Raw genomic sequence first — 24,733 nt, forward strand, 5'->3', positions numbered from 1 at the left:
CTTTCAAAAACTTTAAAGCAAGCAGCTAAATTTCTGTAGCACACCCATAGTTTTTGTTTGCTTGAAATACACTGGTCCCAAGGCTAAACCAGCCAAAATCCAGGCTTATGAGCAAAAGAGACAGTGTTTTTATCTGTATTATTTCAAATAAGGTTGAAAGATGTGCTTTTAACCTCAAAATCATATCCTTATGTTTATCATACAGATATTAAAGCATTACCTATGAAATTTGGGTGCTTTTTTTTATCTCCAAGAGCAGTAACAAGCATGTGAACAGGTTAGGGAATGTCTCAGAGATGTGGGTTTGGGTTTGACTTGGGGGTTTGGGGTGTTTTTAGCATCCCCACAACTTGGGGCTCCTCAGTTGTCCCACGGAGCTGCAGAGCTGAACGCCGTAATTCTGATGAGCGTTAGAAACAGCAAATCAAGGCGTGGAGAGACAAATTGGTAAATGATTCATTCCCAAGCTCGCTTCCCTGGTTTTTAAGGGCCTGTCCCATCACTGAGTTCAGCGTTTGCTGCTTTAAACACTCCCCAAAGGCAGCGCGGAACGGAGGGATGGGGCGTTGTCCCAAAACAGGAGCTGAACTCCTGCCATGAGGCTGCTTCTGCACAAACGGCTGGCAGGGCAGATTTCCTACCCCATGCCAGCACTCCTTGGCACTGCTGCCTTCAAGAACCAACACGCGCAAGGGAGCGAGCAATGGAACCGGATGGGCACGGGCAGCACCTGCCTCAAAACTGCCGTGGAGGCGGCGTGGACCGGGAGGAGATGTTGGAGGAGCAACAGGACGAGCCCGCTGACATCGGCGTGACACCGAGCGCCACAAATCCACCCTCGCAACCCCAGATTTGCATAGGCGCTATCCTCTGCAGCGAGGACGGGAAGTGCCGCGCCAGAAGTGCGGACGTAGGCAGAGATCTTGGGAAAGCGTCCCGAGTTCGGCCGCCGCCAGCCGCCAAAAAGCCCCTCCCGGCAGCGCCGCGGCAGCGCTCGCTTCCCTCGGGCTGGGGCATCCCCGGCAGCGGCGGGGCAGTGACCCCGGGTGGCCTTGGGACAGCCCCGACCCTCACCCCGCCACTCCACAGCTGCGCTTCTCCCGGCTGCCAGCGCCCGGCTGCAGCTCCCGAGGAGCCACAAAGGACTCCCGTGAGCCACAAAGGACCCCCGTGAGCCACAAAGGACCACCGTGAGCCAGCTCTGCTCCCACCCACCCATCCTGCGCTTCTCCCGGCTGCCAGCGCCCCGCTGCAGCTCCCGAGGAGCCACAAGGCACCACCGTGAGCCACAAAGGACCACCGTGAGCCACCTCTGCTCCCACCCACCCATCCTGCGCTTCTCCCGGCTCCCAGCGCCGGCTGCAGCTCCCGAGGAGCCACAAGGCACCACCGTGAGCCACCTCTGCTCCCGCCCCGCATCCCTGCGGCTCCCCAGGGTGAGTCATTCCACGTCCGGCAGTAAGCTAAAAACTCCTTTGAGCTTGTGCCGTTCCTTTCAGACGTCCTTGGTAAAAGGTCTAATAACCATCTTTTACTACTCAAGGTTGGGCTTGATCATCCTGGAGGTCTTTCCCAACCTTTTCGATCCTATGATTCTATGATCAAGGGAAGAAGCACAGTCATTTTACGTTTTACCCATGAAAACAAGGGCCATTTTTTCCTTTAATCCTCTGTCAAACGTCCTGCCTGTGCTTGTCCCTGGGCTTTAAAATAACAGAGGAGTCCTTGACTTCGTGGTTAACGTGCAGCGGATGAGGCTTTCACAGTTTGGGTGTTGTGATGCCTCATTTCTAAGGCTTGGGTGTGCGTGTTTGTGAACAAAGATGTTGCTAGGAGCCTGCTGTCTCTTCTGCACAGCTACAACTAGATAAAAACCATATAAAATACAAATAGAGAAAAATCACTCTCAAATACATTCCTCGAGATGCTTTGCTAGAGGGACAAGGAAGCCACAGCAATTCCACACCCTAATTCCTCTGGATGTGTGTGTTGACTTATGTTGATATTGCTCAGTTGTTTTGTATAAGTTGCTTTTGACTGGTGAAAGAGCTGTGGAAGTGAGTCAGGTATTTTGATTGAACAATAAAATCCCAGTGCAAGAGCCAGATCTTCCCATTGTTCACCTGGTTTTAAGACATACATTATCTTTAGTGCAAGGGATGACCTTTCTAGAGGCAGTCAGAATGGGTTCTAACGTGGGTATTTCGGAAGCTCATGCTGTTCTAGGGGGCACCTTGTAAGATCAGTCTGTGTAGACTTAACTTTTATCCCTTTATGGGGTAAGGAGCATCGAGGTTAACTCTGATTTCTCTCCCTGTGCTTTGGGCAGGGTGAAGATGAGTGCTGAAGAGATTCTGGTGTATGCAGTAGAACTTGGAAAAAACTCCTGCCTCTATTTTGACGGTAATTAGAGCATTTAATAACCTTTTCTGTTTGAATCCTGATTTAACACAATTCCTTTGCCTGTCTGATTTCACCTCATTTTCCCATAAGCTTCAGTTTTAAGTGTTGTTAGCCAAGTATTTGAGTCACGGGAATATTCCGGGAAAGGACACTCAGAAGAGTTGGAATACTGGAGGGTGGACTTGGAGTGAGTAATTTCTGATCTGGAATAAAGTCAGTTGGAAAACAGTTTCTTCTTTAAATGCAATTTGTAATGACTGCTTCTTGTCCTTTTGCTCACTTAAAGGCACTGATAAAACCAAAAATTTGCATCCAATTATTCCTTTGTTTTAGGCTTAGAGTGACCTTCTCACCCTTAAATAACCCTAAAAAAGCATTTTGCATACCTCTGGTTTGGTGGTGACTCCAGTTCTCAAATGACTGGGGTTTCATCTGTTTTGTTCACAAATAAACCCTGTCTGCAGTGACAGCAGCTCGGCCTTGGTGGCACTGGGCTGTGGGAACACGTAGGTGGCTGCCTGGCTTCCAGCCTTGCCTGGGTAAAAGCCCTTTCTTTTGTGGGGGCAGAGCTTAATGTTGTTTTTTCTTTCCTTTTTTTTTCCACTGCTCACTTGGAACCAAGATGATGATGGTAAGCTGAGAGCTCATCTTTTACTACTTTTTTACCCATTTCACATGAACATGGCCACACTCACTAACCCAGAGAGGACAAGTTTCAAACTGAGAGTGGCTGCAAAAAACCAGAGCTACAGCTCACCTGCTCCTTCTGATGCTGCTGTTGCTTTAATTCCTCCCAAGGTACGCGGTACTGGCTTCCCTGACAGCACCTTTCAATGCAATTTAATTGTTGGGCAAAAGAGAACTGATGCTTCTGAATTCTCACTAACAAACACAGCAGCTTCTCTTGCTTATAGAAATAAATTTCCATATTCTGGAAAATCTGCTTCAAGCAGAGGTGTAAAAGATGATTTGGCCTTCCTTTTGTTTGATGTCATTCTAAGAACTCCTTTCACGTGACATCTGCAATGACAAGATTAAGCTGGCAGCAAACTATCAAGATCTGAGGAGACAACAGCTAAAATAGTCAGATTTATTTTTCACTCTTGTTCCTGCAGAGCTGGAGTGTGATGCCCTCTGCAAGGAAAAGATTCTGCACCGAGTGCTGAGGAATGTGAACAGCCAACTGCTCGTGGTGCGCCCAGACCTGAACGTGGCAGCCTTTGAGGATGTGACAGACCAGGAGATGCAATCTGGTAATTTCCAGATATAAACCATCACCACTGCTCTGCTGCTTTATCCTAGAGGTGGTTTTGTTCTTTGTAATCATCCACTCTCAGATGGGACTGAGAGTAATGACTCAAAACTTCATTTTCAAGAATAAAACTAAGCTAACAGAGTGAAATTCTGTGTCTTGGGCATTGGTGATGGAGATTTCTGGGTTAGATCAAAGCCTGCAGGATGTCCCATAAAGAAAAAGGGCTGTTAAGATTTTTGCTTGGCTCTGATCACAAAATTCCTAATTCACCTTTTTTTTTAATGTTAGATTACAAAAATACCCCTAAAATTTAAACAATGCATTGACACTGAAAGGTCTTACTTTCTTCTAATAGTATTAGCTATAAACTTACAGTTTTGGCTTTGACTTTTTGCTTCAGCAATTTATTTACAGCTCTATTTATTGACCATATTTATTTCCGGATCGCCTATATCCAGCCATGATCTGACTTACAGATGGCCACTTCCACATCCCAGTCTCACTTTCTGCACGCACACAGAAGGATGTGACACCCTCCCCACACTGCCTGGTGACCTCACCTGCTTTAGTATTGCCTGACTGCACAAAGTAGAACCAGAAGCCATAAAAATTCTGGCTCTTCTGCCAGGAAGAATATCCTGGAAAGACAGCCAGTTGCCAGTGGAATGGTAAAACATCACTGAGCTCAGTTGTTGCAGCTCCCTTTAAGCAGATTGTCAATAATAATCAATTTATTTCCAGGCAAAGGGATGCACTTCAGCATCCACTGCTACAAAACCACCACGCCCTTAGCAGGGATGCCCGTGGCCTTCAGTGTCCAAGTGGAAGACAAAAGTTACTACATGTGTTGTGAGAGGGAATGTGGGGAAATGATTGTTAGATTCAAGGTAAGGATCTGCTTCCCTCTCCTCATCTGTACAAAACCAACAGGCAGAATTAACAACTCAGAGCTGGAATAAAACTGGTCAGGGCTTGTGCTGGGATTAACCTGTTCCCTTTTTTCTTCCTCAGGAAGGAGACGTTCCCAAAGAAATTCCCGGTGAAAGCAACATCATCTTCTTCAAAAAGACCTTTACATCTTGCTCCTCCAAAGCTTTTAAGTTTGAATACTCAATGGAAAAAGGAATGTTCTTGGCCTTTGAGGAAGAAGGCTGCTTGAGAAAATTAACCCTAAAAAAACTGTCAAAAGATGAAGTGGATGAAACCATGAAGATAAGTTTATGTAACTTCAGTCAGAATGAAAATCACAACCTATGATGGAGCACTTCCAACAGTTTTAAAATACAGCTTGTTTTTTTATACAAGAAACTTCAGTCTTTCTTTATCTAAAACAAGTCAGTTTTAACTACTGTCAGTACTTACTAAAAAAATAAATGCAATTTCTTGGCAAAAAGAAGCAGAAGAATGTTTTCCAGTCAGATAGAAGAGAACTACACACGGAAGAAATGAGAATGTCCGTATCTATACAGTCCTGTAGAATTTGATCCCTAAAATCTTTAATGCCTGTTGACCAAACAGCTTTTCAATTAGGTTTGGACTTTTACATTCCCAGAACTCTTAGGTAATTAACTTCTCACGCAAGTAGCTTAAACACCACCTACAGCTGCATCTCGTGTGAGGAAATCTCAGACACTTTCCATGAGAGACCCTTAGCCCGCCCAGAGGGACTTTCTCATGACTCACCCATCTGCACCCTCCTCCTCCCTGGGACAAAATAACAAATGTTGGTGTTTAAACCACACCACAGCTCCATTCTGACCACAAAACTAACAAAAAATTGGCCAGCTACCTGCTTTTGCTAATAAATAAATAAAATTTCCAATCCATATTAAAAAAAAACCAAACCAGAAAGTCTTTTAGAATCCAAACAGTGACTTGGTCATTCTGGTCATTGCATAATCACTGATGGTAACACAAATTCTCTTCCTCTATTAATAGTGCCACAAAAGTACCATTAGAATGTGGAAAGAGTTAATCCACTCCTTAGCACTGTGAAAGTCAGACAGGATGAAGCAGAAAGTTAAAAACCACAATCTCAGTTCCCCTCTAAAATACCCTAAAAGAACAGAATGTTACCTCAGCCTCATGTTTGTTGTCTCTTCAGTCACACAAGACAACACAGACCAGAGTATTTAGAAAATAAACCTCAAAAAAGTGTTCCAGATGAACATAAAACCCTTGAAAGTCAAATGCTCCTAAAAGTCAATCTGCAAAAGTATTTTTATTCTAGGTCAATTCTTGTTGTATTTTCTCATGGACATTAATTATTCTTGTATTAAGTCAGCTTTAAGGATTTGTTTTATAACAGCCAAATGAAGTAAGGCAGAGCAAACCTATCTGCAGAGAAAGCATTTTAGGCAACCCAAAAGCAGTAAAAATGGTTCAGAAGCACACACACAATTTCTGTAAATTCTTTATTGCATGGATTAAGAAAAAAAGTATTCCCTTTTCTACATCAACTCCCAGGGTCCAAAGAGTTGCAGGGTCTGCCTTACACACTGACGTCAGAAGCAGCAGTTCAGTTTTTCCACAAGCCAAGCTTGTTTTACAGAAAAGGAAACCAACCAACAGAAAAAAACACTCATTAAAGCTGGTATTACAAGGAGAGTTCCCTTTAGCTATGCCAGTCTGTCACTGATGCAATTACTTCACCCCAATTTACAGTGCAGCTTGAATCCACTCACTCTCACTGGACATCTCCCAGTTAAATCTGTTTTTTCTCTCTATATATTCTAAACTAGCTCTCAGCCCACTGCAGGCTGCTCTCACTAGGGACCCTTGGCTATTCCTTTGTTGTGCATTATGCTGGTCACAAGCTGATGAAGCAGAGGCAGCAGAGGACAATCGTGTGTGTCAGGGCTGGGGACACGTCAGAGGCTCCAGAGCATGGCCACAGCCTTGCAGATCCCCACGTCCTGGTAGTTGAAGTGGCAGAGGCCGGCGAAGGTGAGGGCGGACAGAATGTACAGCCCCGTGTTGGCCACTTTAATGGGGATGTCTCCATGCACATAATCAGTTATTACCTGGCCCAGACCCCTAAACAAGAGAGAAAAGCTCAAATCAGTAAAGATCATGCACTGAAATCCATCCACTTTGTGGCACTGTTCTACCAAGATGCCACAAACGTTGCTTTTTTTCACCTGCTGCCATCAGCCTTTCCTGAAGAATGCTCAGTTCCCACTCAGGGTGCATCCATTTCAAAAACAAAACATTCCACACATTCTATTAAAAATACCCTGATTGGCTCCGAGTTTTCTTGAGGAAACCAAGGGCTGACCACAGCTCCCCAGACAACAGAATCCTTGGAATCTGCCTCCTTATCTGACTTCCAAGGACTGAAAGAAGAGGAAAACCCAAGGAAGTACCTGGAACCAGCCGTTGTCACAAAGACACAGAAGGCTCCTGGGTATGCATTTAGATTAGAAGAGTGGCAACCAAAAAAAATAGCGTATTTTGGGTTTTTTCTACATCTGGAAGTGAAGTCCTGTCCAGATTTGAACTATCCAGCAACACAAGACACAGGATGCTTGTCAGAGCAAGGCACAAATTTCTAAGGGCAAAACTGAGGTTTAAGAAAGCCTGGCACCCCCACAGTACCACAAAAACCTGATTTTCCCTTGTGGCAAGGAACTCCCAAACCAGGATCACCTCAAGAAGGTGGATGCTGCCAGTCTGGCCAACCATGCACCTGGGTCCACTCCTAATTAGCCCTGTCCCTGCTCTCATTAAGGATCATAGCAGAACAACACTGAGCAAAGATCCACTTCCCAGGAACCAAGGAAATAATCATCCAGGTCTCCTTAGTGGAATCTTTGCTGTGAGCTCTTTATTATGCAGAACCTCACCAGCACTGAGATGCACAAAGCCAGTGCACAGAGCTTTAGAGGAAGAGTATTTCTGTAGTATTTTTATACAGATCTGTCCTCTTCCTGTTCCCTCTGTTCGCACACCACTGGCTCTTCCACAGGTTAAAAACATCCAGGATTCTGCACATCCAAGGGCAAGGAAGTACTCCCAACGTTAAGATACCAGAGAGTTTTTATGGATTCCTCTTCTGACTGGGAGAACGGTGTGAGAAAGGAAGACCAAAGTACGACCACTCTAGTCAAAGATCACAATTGTCACTGAACTTGGAGACCAAGGACTTTTTCCAGGTGTTTTACAGTAGATCAGGATGGGGTTCGGAGCCACCAAACCTTTTTTCCTTTGAGTTCAGCCCTGCTGTGCTTACCAGTGGCCATGCAGGGTGAGGGCTGCAGCCAGGGAATAGTCCACGGCTGGTCCGGGACACAGGTAGGCGGCAGGAAGCAGCCCCAGCAGCAGCACACTGACTGCTCTCTCCCCTGTCCAGTGCAAAGACGCAGCCTTGGAAGTGCCTGCAGGAGAAACATTCTCAGGGAAAAGCCCCTCTGCCAAGGGCTGGAGGAATGGCTTTGAGATGTGGGCAGTCTGCAAACCAAAACCCAGCAGAGGCAATACTTGGAAACACAATGCGAACATCAGCCCAGGCTGAAAACATCAAGAACTGGCTCTGTGAAGTTATCAATGCAGCACCCCCAAAGTGCTCAGCTAACACACAGATACCACCTGAACCAAAATGCAAATGTTTTGCTTTGTTTTGGCAAGGAGAAAAGAAATTTAAGAAGTGACAGGATAAGGAAAGCAAAAGACCTGAAGTTTGGACTTGGTCAAAGTGCAAATTGAAGTGCTATTATCTGGTAACAGTGCTGCTGAAGGTGAGGGTACACACACTCCTCACAGCCTGAGGCACCATGACAGCAGGATTATTTATCACAAGTAACATCTCTGCACAGTTACTGCCCTATCCAACAACGCTCAGCATTTCACAACTTTTCCCTTAAAAATTTGGGGGCATTTGGGATTATTTTTTCCTTGGCTGGTAACACCTGTAACGCTACATCACCCAAGAAGACACCAAGAAAAACCACTGTACCATGTGCACGTCTTTTCTGCTCTTTGTTACAGCTGCTGCTTAAAATCTCCTAAGTGGCCCAAAAAAATGATAGACTCACAGCCTGGTTTGGGATAGGAGAGACCTTAAAGTTCATCTTGTTCTCAAGTCCCTCTATGGCCACTGGGTTCCACCTCCATCACCTCTGTCCTTTATCCCGGCACCGCTGTTGGTCCCTTGAAGGACCCAAGCCAAAATCTGCTCCTTTACGACTCATTCATGAAAGAATCACGGAGTATTTAGGAGTTGGAGCACACCTTAAAGATCATCTAATCCCAACCCCCTGCCAAGGGCAGGATGCCTTGCAGTAGACCCGGGTGCTCGGAACTCCATCCAGCGTGGCCTTGAGCAGTTCCAGGGATGGGAAAAGCGGTTTGCCTGGGCGGAGGAGTTCTCCCGACCCTGGGAAAACGAGACCCACGCACACAAACACACAGACACACAGACTGACACAGACAAGGCCGTACCGTGTCCCTGGCGGGGCGGGCCGTGGCTGTCGCGGGCCGGAGCGCAGCGAGCGACGGCGGCACCGAGCGCGGCGGGGCGGCGGAGCAGGGCCGAGCCGAGGAGAGCTGCGGGGACACCGGCGGCGCGGCGTGAGCGCGGGGGGCCCGCACCCTCCGGGAGTCCCGCAATCACCGGGACCCCGCACCCTCCGGGAGTCCCGCAGTCACCGGGGCCCCGCACCCTCCGGGAGTCCCGCAGTCACCGGGACCCCGCACCCTCCCGGAGTCCCGCAGTCACCGGAGCCCCGCACCCTCCGAGGTCCCGGCCCGCCCCGCGCCCCCGGTCTCACTCACCCAGGGCGGCCCCGCGGGGCCGCGCCCGCAGCAGCGCCAGCGCCATCTCAGCTCCAAGGGCACCGCGGCGGACGCGGAAACGCCGCCCGAGCTTCCGCCTCCGGGACCGCGGCCCGGCGCGGGGACAGCGGCCGCAAAGCTTCCCGGGGTAGCTGTGACCTGCCGGAGACAGCGTTAGATGGGATTTTGGGAAGGCATCCTTCCCTGTGAGCGTGGGCAGGCCCTGGCACGCGTTGCCCAGAGAAGCTGTGGCTGCTTGGAAGTGCCCGCGGCCAGGTTGGAGCAGCCTGGTGGAAGGTGTCCTGCCCGTGGAACTGGAATATCTCTAAATTCCCTTCCAGCCCAAACATTCTGTAGTTCTATAATTCTGGCTTAAAACCCACAACACCCGCAGCAGACCCAGGTGCTCCACACCTGTGTGTTCACTAATAAAACACATTTGTACACACAGTAAACACCTCCGTGAACATCCTATTTTTCTTTCCACTTGAAGTGTAAAAAGGACCAGCACTCAGGGCTTGGAGTGAGGATTTATGGCCGCTGACATTGTTTTGTGCTTGTCCAGCACACAACAATCACCCCACACATTTCCCCAGTGCCTTGATTTCATCTCCTGCAAGTCAGGCCAGGCACAAACACAGCAGAGAACACAGGCACCACCCAGACTCCCAGTCCTGTGCTCTGTCCCCGGGCTTTGCTCCAGAACAATGACAAAAGCATCAAACACATCTGGATTTATTTATTTTATTAAAAGGCTTGGCTGTTCGCTGCAGGGAGAACGGCCTGGTACCAGTTTCTCCAGTAACACACTGGGCAGAGCAGAGACAGGACACAACACCCACCAAGGCCTCTCTGTCAGCACAAATGGTTTCAGCATCCCCAAAGAGAACGAAGGAAGGTAGACACGGTGGCCAGCCCACAGCAGGCTCTGGACAGGAGTCTAAACCAAGCAAATGCACTGGTGGCTTTTTTCACCATTAAAGAAGTCACTGCACGTTCAGCTGGAATGAGAATATTCCCTCAGCTCCCCTCCGTGTCCAGCTGACCTTGTGCCTTCCCCCACAGCTCTGCTTTTGCTGGAGGATGGGAAGACAAAGCTACCGTGAGGTTACAGTGACATTTGCTCTGTTATCAGCCTGATTTATCAGCCTGTCCTCTCTCCTACTGGCCATTGTTTTGGTGAGCCGAAAGAGCAATCTGTTCAAACATAATTTAAGAAAAAAACAACCTGATCACAGCCAAAGAATCTGAGGCTGGCAGGACGAGCCCACCTGTGGGACAGGTAGGTGCTGTCCTGCACTGCTGCCTGGTGAGTCCACGGGCAGCCAGGCTGCCCAGGCTCAGTGCTCCCTGTGGGCTGGCAGGGTGTGTGTAAACCAGTGTTGGAGCAGTGGGGCAGTGCTGAGTGACGAAGACCTGCCTCTGTCCTCCCTCCTGGTCTGAGCTGCACCCAGACCCCTCAGTCCTCATCAGAGCTGTCCTCAGATTTTTCATCCCCCGCCACCTTCCAGTTCTTCCTCTTGCTCCTCTTCTCCGGCACTTCACTCTGCCTCTCCGGCACAGAGCTGGGACACTTCTTTCTCTTCTTTGGGGGCCGCTTCTCCTTCTTCCCCTCGGATTCAGTGTCCTCAGAGCTGCTGGTGCTGGAGCTGCTTGCATGGGAAAAGTCACTCTCCTGCCCAGAAGAAGAGGTAGGTTCCTTGGCAGGCACTTTCCTGGGCTTTTTCTTGCGCTTGTGTTTTCCTTTCCAGGTGCTCGGAGTCTCCTCTCCCGAGCCCTCGCTCTCCACCCGGGAGGAATCTGTGGAAGTTCTCCCCTGCTCCTTTTTCTTTTTCTTCCTCTTTTTGTGAGAGCGCTTTTTTTGCTTCTTCTTGTGGGATTTCTTGGTTTTTTTCCTTTTGTGGGACTCACGGGCTGTTTGCTTCCCCAGGTGGGATCTCTTCTTCCCATTGACAACATTTTTCTCATCTCCTTCTTGCTGATCACTGGAAAAAAAACAGGAGGAGGTGAACTGATAGCCACTGAGTGATGAAACTCATTTATATCCAATCTGTAAGCCTGAAAAATATTGATGATTCTGCTGGGTGTAGGTTAAAAATAATTAATTCTGTCTTAAAATCTTATTTTTCCACTCTCCAGGATACTGCAAGAATTTATTTACCTCCCAGATTCACAGATTTTGGTAACTGCAGCTAAACCTGAGTATCTTAATTACTACAAAAGATTCTCCTAAGACTCACACCACATTAATGGATTTGACCTTTTTTCATGTAACAGTAAGGCTTTGCATTCAAGGCTGATCTCTATTCAAAATTTGAAACTCAGTTTGTAAAATTCCCTGCAGAACTTGTCAGAAGGCAGGTTCTGGATCCATCAGCAAGTCTGTCTGCCTTACCTGTCTGTGTCAAATTCTTCAGGGTACAACTCTTTATATCCACTGTGCCCCCACCTGTAAGAAAGCAGAAGCATCCATTAAAAACAGACAATGTGTTTGAGGACAAAAATCCATCTCTGAAAAGCCAGAGCCACAGAATGAATCTGAGTTCAGACAGGGAGGAAGGAAATAGGACTGATTTGGTTGGTACTATTTAAATACACCTTATGCTCTCAGACTACAACGCAGATTTCTTTAAAACAACCCTGGACTTGTGTTTCTTGAGATTTTTTAAGCTTAGGGGGCAGAGTTAAATATTAAGCTTAGGGCTGGGCTTTGGCTGCTTAGTGAAACTCCACTGAACAGAAATGTGTAGTTTTTTGGTACAAGGCTCCAAAAAGATGTTTTAATTACAACCACAGCACATGAATTCCCCCACAGACCTGTCTGGCATGTTGGCTTCACATTCATACAGCTTTTTATTCCAGGATCTGGCCCTGAGGAGATCATCTTCCACCAGGTCAAGGAACTGTGGGTTCCTGGTTTTCCAGTCTGCCCTGTGTCCCTCCTCGTCGAAGCCATCGCTGCGCATCCGGCTGCTGCAGAGAGGGAACAGCTCCTTCAGATGGGAAAACACCTCCCACCCCCAGAGCCCCACTGAGCCCGACCTAATTAACGGGTACCTTGGAGATTTTACACCGAAATGAACACGTAAATGGTCAGGCTTAAGCAGAGGCCTGAGCTCTTTCCTGGGACTCACTGAGGAGAAAATAAGTATTTCTGTGATGTGTCTCACCTGGAGGTGTCTGACAGCATTCTGCTCTGCCTTTTCCAGTAAGTCTCTTCTGTCTGCTTCTCCCACTCCCTTATTTTCCACATTTCTGTCTCTTCCTGAAGCTGAAAGTCACAGAAGGGAAACAACTTTAGCATCAGGGAAAATTCACAGTCATGTGGCACGTGAGCTCCAGTCTCAACACTCCTGCTAGGAAAACTCACAGCCACCTTTCCATCCCCCAAACAGAGGATTATTTACACATATCTGTGTCCAAAAGGAGAACCTCCTGGTGGTGGTTAGACCTGCTGAATTATATCAGGGATTCAGGAAGTAGTTTCCAAAACTTAATGGAGTTGCTTAATCTTTCACTAAAATCCTGCCTGTGCACATAAAGTTCAAACTGTTTCATGCAATGAAAAGCATATACGCAGTGCAACAAATAAATTAAAACCTATTGAAGATTTATTACTTTTAAAGTAAATATAGACACATTCCCTCACCCTCACCGCGGTGAGAACCAAAGAAAAACGAGGTTAAGCTGAAACTCGGGGAAACCGGAACGAGGTTAAACTGAAGTCGACACAAACAGCGTTAAACCGAAAGTGACACTGAGGATGTCGATGTGGCCGATTCACCAAACTCCTTCTATTTCTGCCAAACACTCCCGCTCTCCTCTCCCGCATCAGCAGCGGGGCACGAAGCCTGTCCCGCACCCCCGGGATGTCCCCGCACACCGGGATGAACCAGGACCACCACCGGGACATCCCCGCACCCCAGGGTGTGCTGTAGCCTCGGGATGTCCCCGCACCACCGGGATGTTCCCCCATGGCTGTGTGGCACCACCGGGCTGTCCCAGCGCCCTCACGATGTCCCTGCACCCCGGGATGTCCCGCACACCCAGATGTCCCTGCACCCCGGCGTGTCCCCGCATCCCGGGGATGTCCCTGCACCCGAGGATGTCCCCGCGCCCCCACAACGTCCCCGCACCCGGGGATGCCCCCGCATCCCGGGGATGTCCCCACACCCGGGGATGTCCCCTACACTCGGGGATGTCCCCGCACCCAGGGACGTCCCCACACTCCCAGAATATCCCCGCACCCGGGGCCGCCCCGCTCCGCCCCGCAGGCCCCGCGAGGCGCGGGCGGCGCGGGCCTCACCTTGTTGTGCGCTCCGGTGTGGCGGATGACGTTGCGCAGCAGCACCTTCCCCACGGGCACCCGGGACATGCTGCGGGCGCTGCAGCGGGCCCGGGCCGGGCGCGGTGCTGGCGCTGCTGGCGGTGCTGGCCGTGTTTGTTTGGCGGCGGCGGGGCCGGGCCGGGCCGGGCCGGGCGAGGGACGCGGAAACGCGCGGGGCCGCGCGCGCGCCGCTTCCGGCGCCGTCTCCCGGGCAACGGGGCCGCCATGGCCGCCAGCGCCGTGAGGGCCGCGGGGCTCCGGGAGGCCTCGACTGACCCGAACCGAGCCGGTACCGCCGGGCCCGGCACCGCATCCAGCCCCGGCCTCTGCCCGCGCTGCCCCCGCGCCGCTCCCCGTCACTGGGACCGCCGGGGCTCCGCTGCGGGACACCGCGATGGGCCGGGGACAGCAGGTGGCAGCTCTGAAGGAGTCCTGGTTTTTGGGGGAAAAAAATCCCCAAACGGGAAAAATTCCCAGAAACATTGAGGTTGGGTAATGCTGGAAACTATATAACTTGTTAATAGTTTTAATCAATTACTTAACTAATAAAAATTTAAGTAATGGTTTAAATCCAATTTTAACTGTTTCAATAGAACCTTACATAATAAGTATTAATTAAATTTTAAGTCTTATTTAAAATTTAATTAATTGTTTTAATTACCTTTTAATTAATTGTTTTCCTTAATCATGGATACTGTTCTTAGCCAGTATTTAGCAAAGTTACCATGAGCCACTTCTGCAGAAACACAGCTTGGGGAAAATGAGTGAAACTTCTTGAAGTTTTGGACCAGAGGGGCCCCTGCTAGAGGAGATTTCCAGTAGGGACAGCAGCCCTGTGCAGGGAGGGGTCACTGCGAAGGATGCAAACAAGGGACCGCTCTGAACTGAGCTCAGAACTGAACTGCCCAAGGGCAGCTCTGCTTCTGAGGATTTCAAAGGTAAGGCAGCAGAAAGAACCTTGTGTTTTGTGTCCCCAGAAATGCTCACTGCTAATTCCCCGTCAGTTAATCATGGATTTTAATTGTGGTTTAGGACATCATCATTGAGGGTCCTGAGAAATACAAATTCCAGCTAGACTTGCCAGACTGAAGAAACAGCCACAGCAGCGTTGGACAAAGCCAAAGGGGCGTTGTTTATCACAGCAGCAGCTGCCAAGGCAGGTCCTCAACTCCTGCATCCTGCCCAGTTCCTGGGCACAGATTGCACAACAAAAGCCCAGAGTGAGAATCTTTGGTGGTGATGGGGTTTAGGGTGTTTTTAATTCACTTTTTAATCACTGGGGTGAGTATCTCAAATGCCTTTAGAAGGTGCAAGTAGGAAATTAAGGCTGGAGGAACAGTAGCACCAGCAAACTTAGGAAAAAAAATGAGCAAATATTGTAAATATTCAAAGAATACTTGAATATTTAGTTACAGTACTTGTTATCTGCAATTAAGAGCTGTAGTAAAGAACCACCAATGCCCACATGCTTTACTACACCACTCAAGGGACAGCAATAACAGTGGTGATGTGTTTTTGTTAAATAAATGGACAGGATTCAGATGGTTAGAGCAGCTCTCTTTAAGTATTTAATGCTGGAACAACCTGTCACACATGGCCCCACAGGTGCCCAGGTGAACAGTGCAGAGAGGAAGCTGCAGACAGCAAAAAGCAAATGTCTGGGAAGATCTGTGATGGAAGTTCAGGTTAATAGGGTGAGTTTCACTGGGAGACCGAAAGGCTGCAGAGCACTGACCCAGAGCAGTGAAGCCACACACAACTGAAGAGAAAAGCACTGGGACATGGTTTAGTAGTTGTCAATTCCAAACATTTAATGGAACATGGGTTCACTAGAGCCAGTCTGGAATCAGGGTATTTCAGGTCATTCAAGAAAATCCAAAACCTTAATGCACTTTTTTGGTTTTTTGCTTAAGCAAGGCATGAAAACCAGGTATCACAGCAACCAGACACTAAATAGTTCCCACAAAAATATTTAATTTCCACAGTATTTTCTTTCAATATCTTTAGTGAATTCTGTAGAACTTTACAGGAGACAGTACTTAATGCAATATACAGAATAACAGGATCAGCCTGAACAACTTCTTTTTTTTTTTCCCCCAACTCTGCCCCCCTGTTTAATTCTCCTGGTCACTCTGTCATTACTGCACGGTTGTCCTTTTTCACATGAACATTTCCATGTGGAAAGTGGAATTTCAGAATGTTCAGCACTGCACCCTCACAGGATACAATGCCTGGGGTAACTGAACATGAGTCCAACAGACTAGAGAAGCACCTTACATACAATATGTACATGGAGAGCACATTCTGCAGCTTTACTGAGGCTGGACAACACAGACAACCCAGGGAAGGTCTGCAGTTCCAGTGGCTTAAGTCAGAGCTTCCTATGGTAGAATGCCTGAAATGAAAAATTCCAAACATCCGAGTCCTCACATGATTAACATCCCCTGGATTATCAGCACGTGTGATTTGTCTACATTGGCTTCCAACACACATTGAACATTCTGCAAGTTACTTCCATGGCATCAGAGCCTGGGCTTAACTTAGCCAGAGGAACAGCAGCTACAGAGTTTCCATACAAAAGCAGATGTCAGTGAGAGTCCATGAGAAGACAGCACATTCCCTGTGGTACCGAGAGCTGTGACCCCACAGACAGCAGTGCTCTTTCACCTTAAAGTGCTCAAAAGGGATCACGTAGCTGAGAAGGTCCCAGCCAGTGCCAGGTTCCAAAAAGGCTTTGAACAGCAGCACTTGGCCTTTGAGACTCTATCCCCAGGCACTTCAGTCCCTCAGTGCATGTGCCATCTCCCCTGCCCCAGGGACAGGACAAATGGGAATTCCCCTCCTGCTGGTACCTTTCTGTGACCATCTCATCTGTGCTCCTGTGAAATGTTTGAAATTCCAGTCTCTCACAACACTGAGGTCATGAAACTGTTGGTATGCACCCCCTGGGCACCCGAGTTTAGAAGCAGCTGGCACAATGCCAGGATAATTTTTTTTTTTTAAATCTGGGATGCTTAACTCTGTTTTGGAAGAGTTTGCAAGTTAACTAACTGTATAAAAATACAGTGTAGCTGTAATATTGCTCTGAAAAGCACTTTTGCAAACTTTTTTTCTGTACAGACTGGTAAATAACATTACCAGATAATATAATACATATTTTAAATAAAAAAAGGAACTCTCTCAAAGTCTGAACACTAAAGTCTAAATAGCTTGTTTAAAACACAACAGTGTGACCCAGGAAAACTCTGCTTTGCATGGTTAAATTATAGCAGCATGGTTACTGGCTTTTCAAGGAAATTCTTGAACTCAGCCAGCCACTGTGCTCCAACTGCTCCATCCACAACACGGTGGTCACAGCTCAGGGTGACAGACATCACGCTGGCCACATCAAAGCTGGGAGAAAAACAAAAGAAAAGGTTAAAACACTCCCCTGCGAGGCAGTGCCACTTACACAGCAGAAAGGCTTCTCCTGGAGAGCCAGGAATAGCAGCTGGCACTTGGTGACAGATGTTTCTCCCAATTGCACCAGAGAGCAGATCATGTTCATTCCTTCTCTGAGGAAAACTAAGGAAGTAACTTCTCTGAGGCACTAAAAACACCTCTGTATGTTCCCCTTAGGGCAGGGAGCTCAGCTTTCCTTGCAGCACAAGGACACAAAGAAAAAGAAGCATTTTAGTTCCAAGCAAGGGGATATTACACAGAGGACACCTGAATTATAATCCATCCTTTAGGTTTTCTTTAAATGCACATTGAAGCAAGTACTGAAAACACTGTGTAAACAATACATTTTAGGGTTTTTTAAATTATTATCTAATGTAGGTGTTAGGAAACTAGGCATGATTTAAGAGTTTGAGTTCAGGATCAGATGAAACTCACCCTTTCTCATTATCAGCTGGCACTAGCGTTTCTTTTGAGGAACCCACTGCCAGGATACAGGCTTGAGGTGGATTGATTATGGCAGAGAAATTCTTAATCCCATACATTCCTAAATTGGAAATTGTGAAAGTACCACCCTAGAAGAAAACAAACATTCATGGTCAAACTCACAAAAACTGGTTTATGTGGGAATATGAGGAGGGGATGACCTCATCCCAGCCTGCAGCTTCCTGATGAGGGGAGGCTCTTTGGTGACCAGGGACAGGACCCAGGAAGTGGCTGGAGCTGTGCCAAGGGAGGTTTGGGCTGGAGATCAGGGAAAGGTTCTTCCCCCAGAGAGTGCTGGGCACTGCCCAGGCTGCCCAGGGAATGGGCACGGCCCCGAGGCTGCCAGAGCTCCAGGAGCGTTTGGACAGCGCTGCCAGGGATGCCCAGGGTGGGATTTGGGGGTGTCTGTGCAGGGCCAGGAGCTGGATTCAGTGATCCCTTGGGTCCCTTCCCACTCAGGATATTCTGTGATTACTGAACAAAGCTCAAACATCACAGAACAGCCTTTGCTCCTTTTAAACAAGTCAAGAGCTGCAGAGTTGAACAGCAACCCAAGTTTCTCACCTGGAATTCATGAGGCTGGAGCTTCCCTTCCCGGGCTTTGGCTGCCAGGGAAGCCACGTCCTTGCTGATGGCAGCCAGGCCCTTGATGTGAGCATTGAAGACGATGGGGGTGATGAGCCCTGCGGGAGTGCTGACGGCCACACTCACATCCACCACGTGATTCCTGCAACACAGCAGGTGAAATCACTCCAGCAAGAGAACAAACATGAAAAATTCCAAAAAATTTGGAGTCCAGACAACCCAAAATTGCCATTAATTTGCAACAATTGTTTCACCTTGCACACCAGCCTTAGACTCAAAGATTTTACCAGTTTAACAAAACCTCTCATCTTTGCATTATACTTTTTCCCTCCCTCAAATCCCAGAAGAAGTTCTGCCGTTTTGCCATGAACAAAGGAAGTTTCTGGCTCTGACCATGCCATAAACTTACTGCCTAATAACTGTGTCCATCCATGAAGAATTTGCCTCAGGCACCTTCAAGCATGCCAAAGCAGAAGCTTTAATTATGAAATCATTGACAGAAAGTTTAATGTTATCCGAGACCTCCTGCAAATAAAGAGATTCCAGGTGTCAGTTTGTCCCCTGCACATCACCCCAGCTAACAAGGGCAGTCACTGCAGTTCCCAGGAAATGTTAGAAAACAATCACACCACTTGCAAGCATTAATATTCAAAGACAATTTAGGAGGTGAAAGCATCTCCTTCATAATTTACGAAAGTTTTTTTAATGTTTAGTTTTCTGGAAACTTGGCTTAGAATTATTATTCTAATTTTTTTAATGTTTCTAACTATTAAAAAGCTTTCTATCCTTTTATTTTCCATCTGAAATAAAGAATCACCACCAAGCAGACTCAGAGCAGCCCCTTAGGGAAGCCAGGAATCAGCAGACATGAGAAAAATGACAGACAGTCCAGAACTGACCCACAAAAGGCACTGAAGAGAGTGGTTTTTTCCTAGCCAAGAGGCCAGAACTCACCTGATTGAGTTCTTTCCTTAGCACCAGGACTTTTCCCATGTTGACATCGATGGACAGGTAGTAGTGAGGTATTGTTTGTTTGGACTGCATCAGCCTCTGAGCAATGACCTGTGGGTGTGCAGAGCAAGGAACACAGATCAGCCTGGAAAATTCCTGGCTGAAATTAATGATCTTGGAAAAGACTGAAATCTTCTTACCCTGCGAATGTTGCTGATGGGGATGTCCGTGAAGGTCCCCTCGGGTGCTGCTGCCACTGCAGCAGGAACTGCCTCCGGAGCTGCAGCCTGCAGGGAACACCAGCATCACCCCCAGAAACACCCAAAGAGCAACTGCAACTCATGGCTGAGGCCAAGCTGCCTCTTGGTCTGAGCAGCAGCTATTTCTCCTCAGCCTCTCCTCTCCAGTACCCACAAGGTTCCTTCTAACCCCAGTATTTTTATTAAATGCAGTATTGAGTGATTTAGCAATACAGCACCGACAGACGTTGCTGTGAAGCTCCCTGAGCAGCCAGTCCTGCTCTGGTTGTTTTACAGGAGGGCTCTCCCAAACTGCAGCACACACAGCAACACCTCCAGCGGCTCAGGGAAAACACAAACCACGGGACCAGAACAGTTTTGGGCTAACAGCAACAGGCTGGTGGTTCCTAGGTCTGGCTTTCCTTCTGATCTGCTCTGTTCAGCAGTGCTGGACCAGCTGGGACTGGGCTGACCTCAGCCCATGAAGATTTAGCAACCAAAGGAAGGGTTGGGAGCACACTGGTTTCTTCCTCAGTGGAATATCAAAGGGATAAATAAAGGGATAAAGCTTCATCTGTGTTTCTGACAGGTTAAATGCCACAATTTTACAGTCACCACAGCCCACAAAATCCAGCAATGCCAGTTCCATGTAGGAGCTGCCCTTCCACAGAGCCTTTCCATCCCTGTAACATCCATTCCCACAGGTTTCCAGCCTACTCACTGGAGCAGCCTTTGATGGCACAAATGACTCCACATCTTTTTTGGTGATTCTGCCATCTGGTCCAGTACCTGAAAGGGGCAAAGGAAAATGGGAGAGGATTTTGATTATTTCCAACATGGCTTTGCTTCTAAAGGTACCAGTTTTATTCAACAGAGAGAAATCATTGAACACAACTCCTGGTTGACAGCTGCACAGTCAGGGTGTTCCTGCCAGGAAGAAGAGGGAAATACAGATCTACAGGGACAGAAGATTGATAGTGAGAGCAAGGAGGTGGAAAGGAAAGGTACCTTTCACTTGGGTAAGGTCGATTCCTTTCTCTGCTGCCAATTTCTTTGCCAGGGGACTGACCACGACCCTTCCTTTGTGGGGTGGCCCCGCCGTGGGGGCTGCTGGGGCAGGAGCAGCAGCAGGCTGGGGAGGAGGAGGAGCAGCTGCAGGAGTTGCCATCACCTTAACAAAGAATCAAAGTCATCAGTGGAAGGCACAGCAAGAGAATTGGCCCATCTAATTATCAATCAACAGATAATCACTAATCTGCACAAAGGCTGCCAGTGGCAGAAACTAAATCAGAAACTCACTGGAAGGAGGTCAGCTGAGTTGCTGGGCTATACATCAAATAAAATAAAGGACTTATGCTCCCCGTTTGCAAGGAATCAGAACTGGCACAAGCAACAGGCTGGGAAAAAGACCATAATGAAGAAAACCTGCTGTAGGTTGTGGTGATCACTTCTCAACACATGGATCAGCCATGCACTCACAAATCAGAACACTCCTGTTGAAGCCAGGGCTTCACACTGCAACAACAGCTCAGCTCAAACTCCTAAGTGGTGCCCATGAGGTCTCCTTACCGGTGGAGGAGGAGGAGGAGGAGGAGCTGGGGCCTTCATGTCAGTGGCTGCAGCAGCCTGGTAGTCAGCAAAGGCTGGAATATCAGCCTCCTTCTCCACAATGATGCACAGAGCAGTTCCTAAGGGCACATCTCTTGTTCCTTCAGGCACCAAGATCTTTGCCAGGTAGCCTTCCTCCTGCACTTCAAACCCTGCAAGGGAGAGAAACAGCACTGAGGAGCTGAAGAGCTGCTCTAAATGCTGCTGCTGGAGACTCTGGCAGCTGAAGCCCTGTCCTGCAGGAGAACCCTCTCCAGCAGGGAAACCTCTCCATGCACTTGCCAAGAAGGATTAATGAGGAAACAGAAGTGTTCCTAGGAGCTCCAGCGTTTAGCTCTCCAATGGAATGAGATGTTAACAAAACTTGTCCCACAGCATCATCCCCTGTGATTCTAGGACCTTTTCCCTGGTCCTAGAATCAAGAGCCAGACATGGTTAAGGGATAAAAGGGTTTTTAATAAGGATCCTTGTGGTGCAACAATCCGTCAGGGTGGAACATGCCAAAATGCACACACACATCGCGTGTACAATTTACAGACCTTGCCAATTGGCATCTCTGACAGAGACGTCCCAATGAATGGTGTGACATCTCCCTGTTCTAAAGTATTCCCCCCAGATGGGACTAATCCTAGTTTACAGGATGTGTTCTAGAGGGGCCTTGGTTTCTCAAGACAGGGTAAGGCTTTCCAGCCTCCTGTGGCCTTTAGGAGTCTTCTGGCCTAGAAGAATACCAGGACTATGCTAAGATATCAGGCTCAAAGAATTACAAGTATCTCTGCTAAGGGTACTGAGAATACATAAAAGGTGTATAAAAAGAAAAGGCAAAAATCATCATGGCATCACCTGAGCAGCCAGAGGAGCGGGCAGAGGCTGCTGGGGATCCTGCCAAGGGCACCTCACCCACTCTGGGCTGTGGACTCACCTATTGTGGCTTTATCTGTCTCAATTTCGGCCAGTAAGTCTCCCTCATTCAGCTTCTCCCCAACCTTCTTCTCCCACCTCTGCACTGTGCCCATCGTCATGGTTGGTGACAGAGCAGGGAGAGTGATCTGGGAAGCCAGAGAACACAACACAATCAGATCCTGCTCATCCAGAAGGCTCAGGAACACAGTCTGAACTCCTGAGAAATGATGCCAACCTAAAGAAGCAGCTTTAATGCACTCCTAGGCCTGGCTCCATGACGGCCAAGCACAGAGCTGTCCCACAGTGCTGCTCTGGCTTCTTTTAGCAAGGTCTGAGCAGGAGAGCAAGCAAGAGCAGAGGGCAAGAAATGGATAAGTCAAAATAATCATCACTGCTATCATCTTAGAGCTGCCACCTGCAAGGCTAAGGAAGGCTGGAGCAAGTCACTTTGTCACTGTGACACACACATGTGGAGCAAAACTGGGCAGGGGGGCAAGCAGAGGGAAGGAAGCAACTTTAGTAGCCAAAACACAGATTAAGAAGCTATTCACTAATTCTTTTATTACTGACTTTGAGTAACACCTCAGACAAATCAGTTCCCACATGTTTTATCTGTGGGGTTGGGTTTAGTATTCCAGATTTTCTTTTCCGAAGGAATGTCAAAGCAACCCCCTGTACAAAGTGCTCAGATCCATCAGTGGAGGTACACTTCATTATCTAAACAAGGCAAAAAGATCATCCACAAACACAACTCGTTATTAGTCACCCACAGACACACCTGGTGTGTTCACCAGAGCATCACAGACTTGAGCTCTGCTCTGCAATATGAGCAGATCTTATTCACACTAAGCACAAGGTCTTGTTATACCACAACTGTCCAAGTAATACAGATTTAGCATGTTTTTCAAGACAACAACCCTGGAGAAACAAGTCTCTCCTCCACCAGCAGCTCAAATGTTGAAATAAATTTATTAAAAAAGCTTTCTGGGATGTTCCCCAACACCTGCTTTAAGCACACAACAACTGAAGTGGCACTGTTAATAAATTCCCATTCCAGACAGTTTTTCTGACAAAATCCCCCACAGGTAGCAATGCCAGGGGCAGAAAAAGAGTGCAGCAAGCCTTAAAGCAGGAGCAGTGCTCTCTTACCTGCATGTGAGGAGGGTAAGAGCTGCCAGGGGCCTGAGGAGAAGGCTGAGATGGTGGGGAGGGGGCTGCAGCTGGAGGGGGAGGCACTGAGGCTGCGGGGGGAGCAGCTGCTGCAGAATCCAGGGTGTAGTTTTTGAAGGCATCAATATATTCAGGCCTAGAAGAAAACACAGAGCCCCAAATCCCATCAGGTGATGGTCTCAGCCTTTCACAAAAAGCACCCCAGATGCCCCGAAAGGGAAAATTCAAGTCAAGGGTTAGGAAAATACATACTTGTCTACTGTGATACATATTATGGCCCCAATAGGAACATCCCTTGTTCCTTCTGGCACCAGGATCTTGGCCAGGTAACATTCCTCTAGGCTCTCAAAGCCAACTGTAGCTTTGTCTGTCTCCACCTTTGAGAGAGAACAGGAAATGGTGAGCCCAGAGCCTCCCAGTCTGTGGTAGGGTCACAGTTCTGGAAAAATCACCCTGAGGCGGCAGCTCTAGAGAAGTTTGCCCTCAAACCAGCTCTGAGAGGCTGACAGCCACTTCCTCCCACCGACATCCCTTGGGATCTGTCATCCAAAATCTGTCTTCGGCCAGAGACAGCCCCCAGGCCACATGTGCAGCTCGTGAGAGACCAGCCCAGCCTCATCCCCAGGATACCTCTGCTATGAGATCCCCTTCATTGATCTTGTCCCCCTCCTTCTTCTCCCAGCGTGCGATGGTGCCCATCTGCATCGTGGGGGACAGCGCTGGCAGTGCCACCTGTGAGGGACAGGACAGTGTCACCAACCCTGACAGATCCAGCAGCAGGAGTCACACACAGGACAGAGACAAATCCTCAGCTCAGCCTGGGATGGGGGGCACAAAGCTGCTGCAAATCCACAGGACTGCCCCAAGATGCTGGTGAAGAACCCTGGGCAAACCCACACTGGGTGCTGAGGGGAGAGGCTGTGATTGCCCCATCCCTGGAATTATTCCAGGTCAGGCTGGATGGAGCTTGGAGAAATCTGGGATAGTGGAGGGTGTCCCTGCACATGGCTTTAAGGTCCATTCCAACCCCGTAACACTCTACGATTCTACTAAGAAAGGGTTACAGAGAGCCAGGTCTTGGCCTGGGTCTGCCAAGGGACCAACAGTGGGGCTGAGATAAAAGACAGAGGTGATGGAAGTAGTACCCAACCGCCATCCAGGGACTTGAGGCAGGGTGGTGCCAAAGGCACAAAAACCGCCGATTTTTTCCCTGTTTGTGCGGTCAGGCGCTGGAATAGGTTTCCCCACGGAGGTGGTGGAGTCCCCATCCCCGGAGGTGTCCGAGAGCCGTGTGGGCGCTGTGGTGTGGGGGCTCCATCAGCAGTGCTGGGTTGCTGATCCTAAAGGTCTTTTCCAGCCTTGATGATCCCAAAGTTCTGTCCCTGGGGCAAACTAAGCCGCACGGGGAGGGGACGGAAAACCCGGAGGGGGAAAGCGAAGGGGCAGGAAGGGGACACGGGGGACACGCGGGATAATGGGTTCGGGGGTGTCTCTCACCTTCTGGTGCGCCGGGAGGCTGCAGCAGCGGCACGGGACGAGCCGGGGCCAGGCGGGCGGCGGCAGCAGCGGGCGGGGCGCGGGGCCGCCCCAGGCCGG

At 48.6% G+C, this 24,733-nt stretch overlaps 4 protein-coding genes and 1 long non-coding RNA gene across 7 annotated transcripts; 2 read left to right on the plus strand and 3 right to left on the minus strand.

Moving 5' to 3' along the window:
• The first annotated feature begins 1,365 nt into the window (after positions 1–1,365).
• On the plus strand, positions 1,366–6,228 carry IL18 (interleukin 18). 2 transcript variants are annotated; one of them, XM_042034109.1, is made up of 6 exons: positions 1,366–1,436; positions 2,330–2,403; positions 3,026–3,034; positions 3,519–3,656; positions 4,400–4,545; positions 4,670–6,228. In XM_042034109.1, exons 2-6 carry the CDS (start codon positions 2,337–2,339, stop codon positions 4,913–4,915), a joined length of 606 nt encoding a protein of 201 aa, XP_041890043.1. In that variant the 5' UTR covers positions 1,366–1,436; positions 2,330–2,336; the 3' UTR covers positions 4,916–6,228. The 2 variants fall into 2 exon arrangements, with proteins under 2 accessions (XP_041890043.1, XP_041890044.1); XM_042034110.1 differs by lacking the exon at positions 3,026–3,034.
• SDHD (succinate dehydrogenase complex subunit D) lies at positions 6,059–9,509 on the minus strand. The gene is made up of 4 exons (XM_042034112.1): positions 9,431–9,509; positions 9,098–9,202; positions 7,890–8,034; positions 6,059–6,694 (listed from the first exon to the last, which is right to left on the minus strand). Exons 1-4 carry the CDS (start codon positions 9,474–9,476, stop codon positions 6,529–6,531), a joined length of 462 nt encoding a protein of 153 aa, XP_041890046.1. The 5' UTR covers positions 9,477–9,509; the 3' UTR covers positions 6,059–6,528.
• Positions 9,510–10,160: 651 nt separating this feature from the next.
• Positions 10,161–13,911, minus strand: NKAPD1 (NKAP domain containing 1). The gene is made up of 5 exons (XM_042034108.1): positions 13,737–13,911; positions 12,601–12,701; positions 12,248–12,403; positions 11,826–11,879; positions 10,161–11,415 (listed from the first exon to the last, which is right to left on the minus strand). The coding sequence occupies exons 1-5, from the start codon at positions 13,803–13,805 to the stop codon at positions 10,890–10,892; spliced, it is 906 nt and encodes a 301-aa protein (XP_041890042.1). The 5' UTR covers positions 13,806–13,911; the 3' UTR covers positions 10,161–10,889.
• A 70-nt stretch (positions 13,912–13,981) lies between these two features.
• On the plus strand, positions 13,982–15,305 carry LOC121667491. 2 transcript variants are annotated; one of them, XR_006017080.1, is made up of 3 exons: positions 13,982–14,244; positions 14,462–14,695; positions 14,790–15,305. It is a non-coding gene; the product is annotated as an uncharacterized LOC121667491 (long non-coding RNA). The 2 variants fall into 2 exon arrangements; XR_006017079.1 differs by having other exon boundaries at positions 13,982–14,695.
• A 406-nt stretch (positions 15,306–15,711) lies between these two features.
• DLAT (dihydrolipoamide S-acetyltransferase) lies at positions 15,712–24,715 on the minus strand. Its single transcript, XM_042034172.1, has 14 exons — positions 24,635–24,715; positions 23,768–23,869; positions 23,390–23,514; positions 23,117–23,273; positions 21,987–22,113; positions 21,026–21,216; positions 20,465–20,627; positions 20,178–20,245; positions 19,418–19,504; positions 19,221–19,328; positions 18,676–18,791; positions 18,246–18,408; positions 17,634–17,770; positions 15,712–17,150 (listed from the first exon to the last, which is right to left on the minus strand). The coding sequence occupies exons 2-14, from the start codon at positions 23,840–23,842 to the stop codon at positions 17,021–17,023; spliced, it is 1,647 nt and encodes a 548-aa protein (XP_041890106.1). The 5' UTR covers positions 23,843–23,869; positions 24,635–24,715; the 3' UTR covers positions 15,712–17,020.
• Positions 24,716–24,733: the final 18 nt, after the last annotated feature.

Source organism: Corvus kubaryi, unplaced genomic scaffold (assembly GCF_017639235.1).
Source record: "Corvus kubaryi isolate FWS band 111438036 unplaced genomic scaffold, C.kubaryi_AGA036_p1.0 37367, whole genome shotgun sequence".
Taxonomy (NCBI): Eukaryota; Metazoa; Chordata; class Aves; order Passeriformes; family Corvidae; genus Corvus; species Corvus kubaryi.

Excerpts from the sequence above, each read along its gene's own strand:
- NKAPD1 (XM_042034108.1), bottom strand. The coding sequence starts at position 13,805 with ATGTCCCGGGTGCCCGTGGGGAAGGTGCTGCTGCGCAACGTCATCCGC. Across the intron at positions 12,404-12,600 it reads ATGCTGTCAGACACCTCCAG|CAGCCGGATGCGCAGCGATG; the intron begins GTGAGACACATC and ends CCCTCTCTGCAG. Across the intron at positions 11,880-12,247 it reads GAAGCCAACATGCCAGACAG|GTGGGGGCACAGTGGATATA; the intron begins GTCTGTGGGGGA and ends GCTTTCTTACAG.
- IL18 (XM_042034109.1), top strand. The coding sequence starts at position 2,337 with ATGAGTGCTGAAGAGATTCTGGTGTATGCAGTAGAACTTGGAAAAAAC. Across the intron at positions 3,657-4,399 it reads AGACCAGGAGATGCAATCTG|GCAAAGGGATGCACTTCAGC; the intron begins GTAATTTCCAGA and ends ATTTATTTCCAG. Across the intron at positions 4,546-4,669 it reads AAATGATTGTTAGATTCAAG|GAAGGAGACGTTCCCAAAGA; the intron begins GTAAGGATCTGC and ends TTTCTTCCTCAG.
- DLAT (XM_042034172.1), bottom strand. The coding sequence starts at position 23,842 with ATGCAGATGGGCACCATCGCACGCTGGGAGAAGAAGGAGGGGGACAAG. Across the intron at positions 19,505-20,177 it reads TGCCATCAAAGGCTGCTCCA|GCTGCAGCTCCGGAGGCAGT; the intron begins GTGAGTAGGCTG and ends TGTTCCCTGCAG. Across the intron at positions 18,409-18,675 it reads ATGGACACAGTTATTAGGCA|GAATCACGTGGTGGATGTGA; the intron begins GTAAGTTTATGG and ends GCTGTGTTGCAG.
- SDHD (XM_042034112.1), bottom strand. The coding sequence starts at position 9,476 with ATGGCGCTGGCGCTGCTGCGGGCGCGGCCCCGCGGGGCCGCCCTGG. Across the intron at positions 9,203-9,430 it reads GCCCCGCGGGGCCGCCCTGG|CTCTCCTCGGCTCGGCCCTG; the intron begins GTGAGTGAGACC and ends GTGTCCCCGCAG. Across the intron at positions 8,035-9,097 it reads CCCGCCCCGCCAGGGACACG|GCACTTCCAAGGCTGCGTCT; the intron begins GTACGGCCTTGT and ends TTTCTCCTGCAG.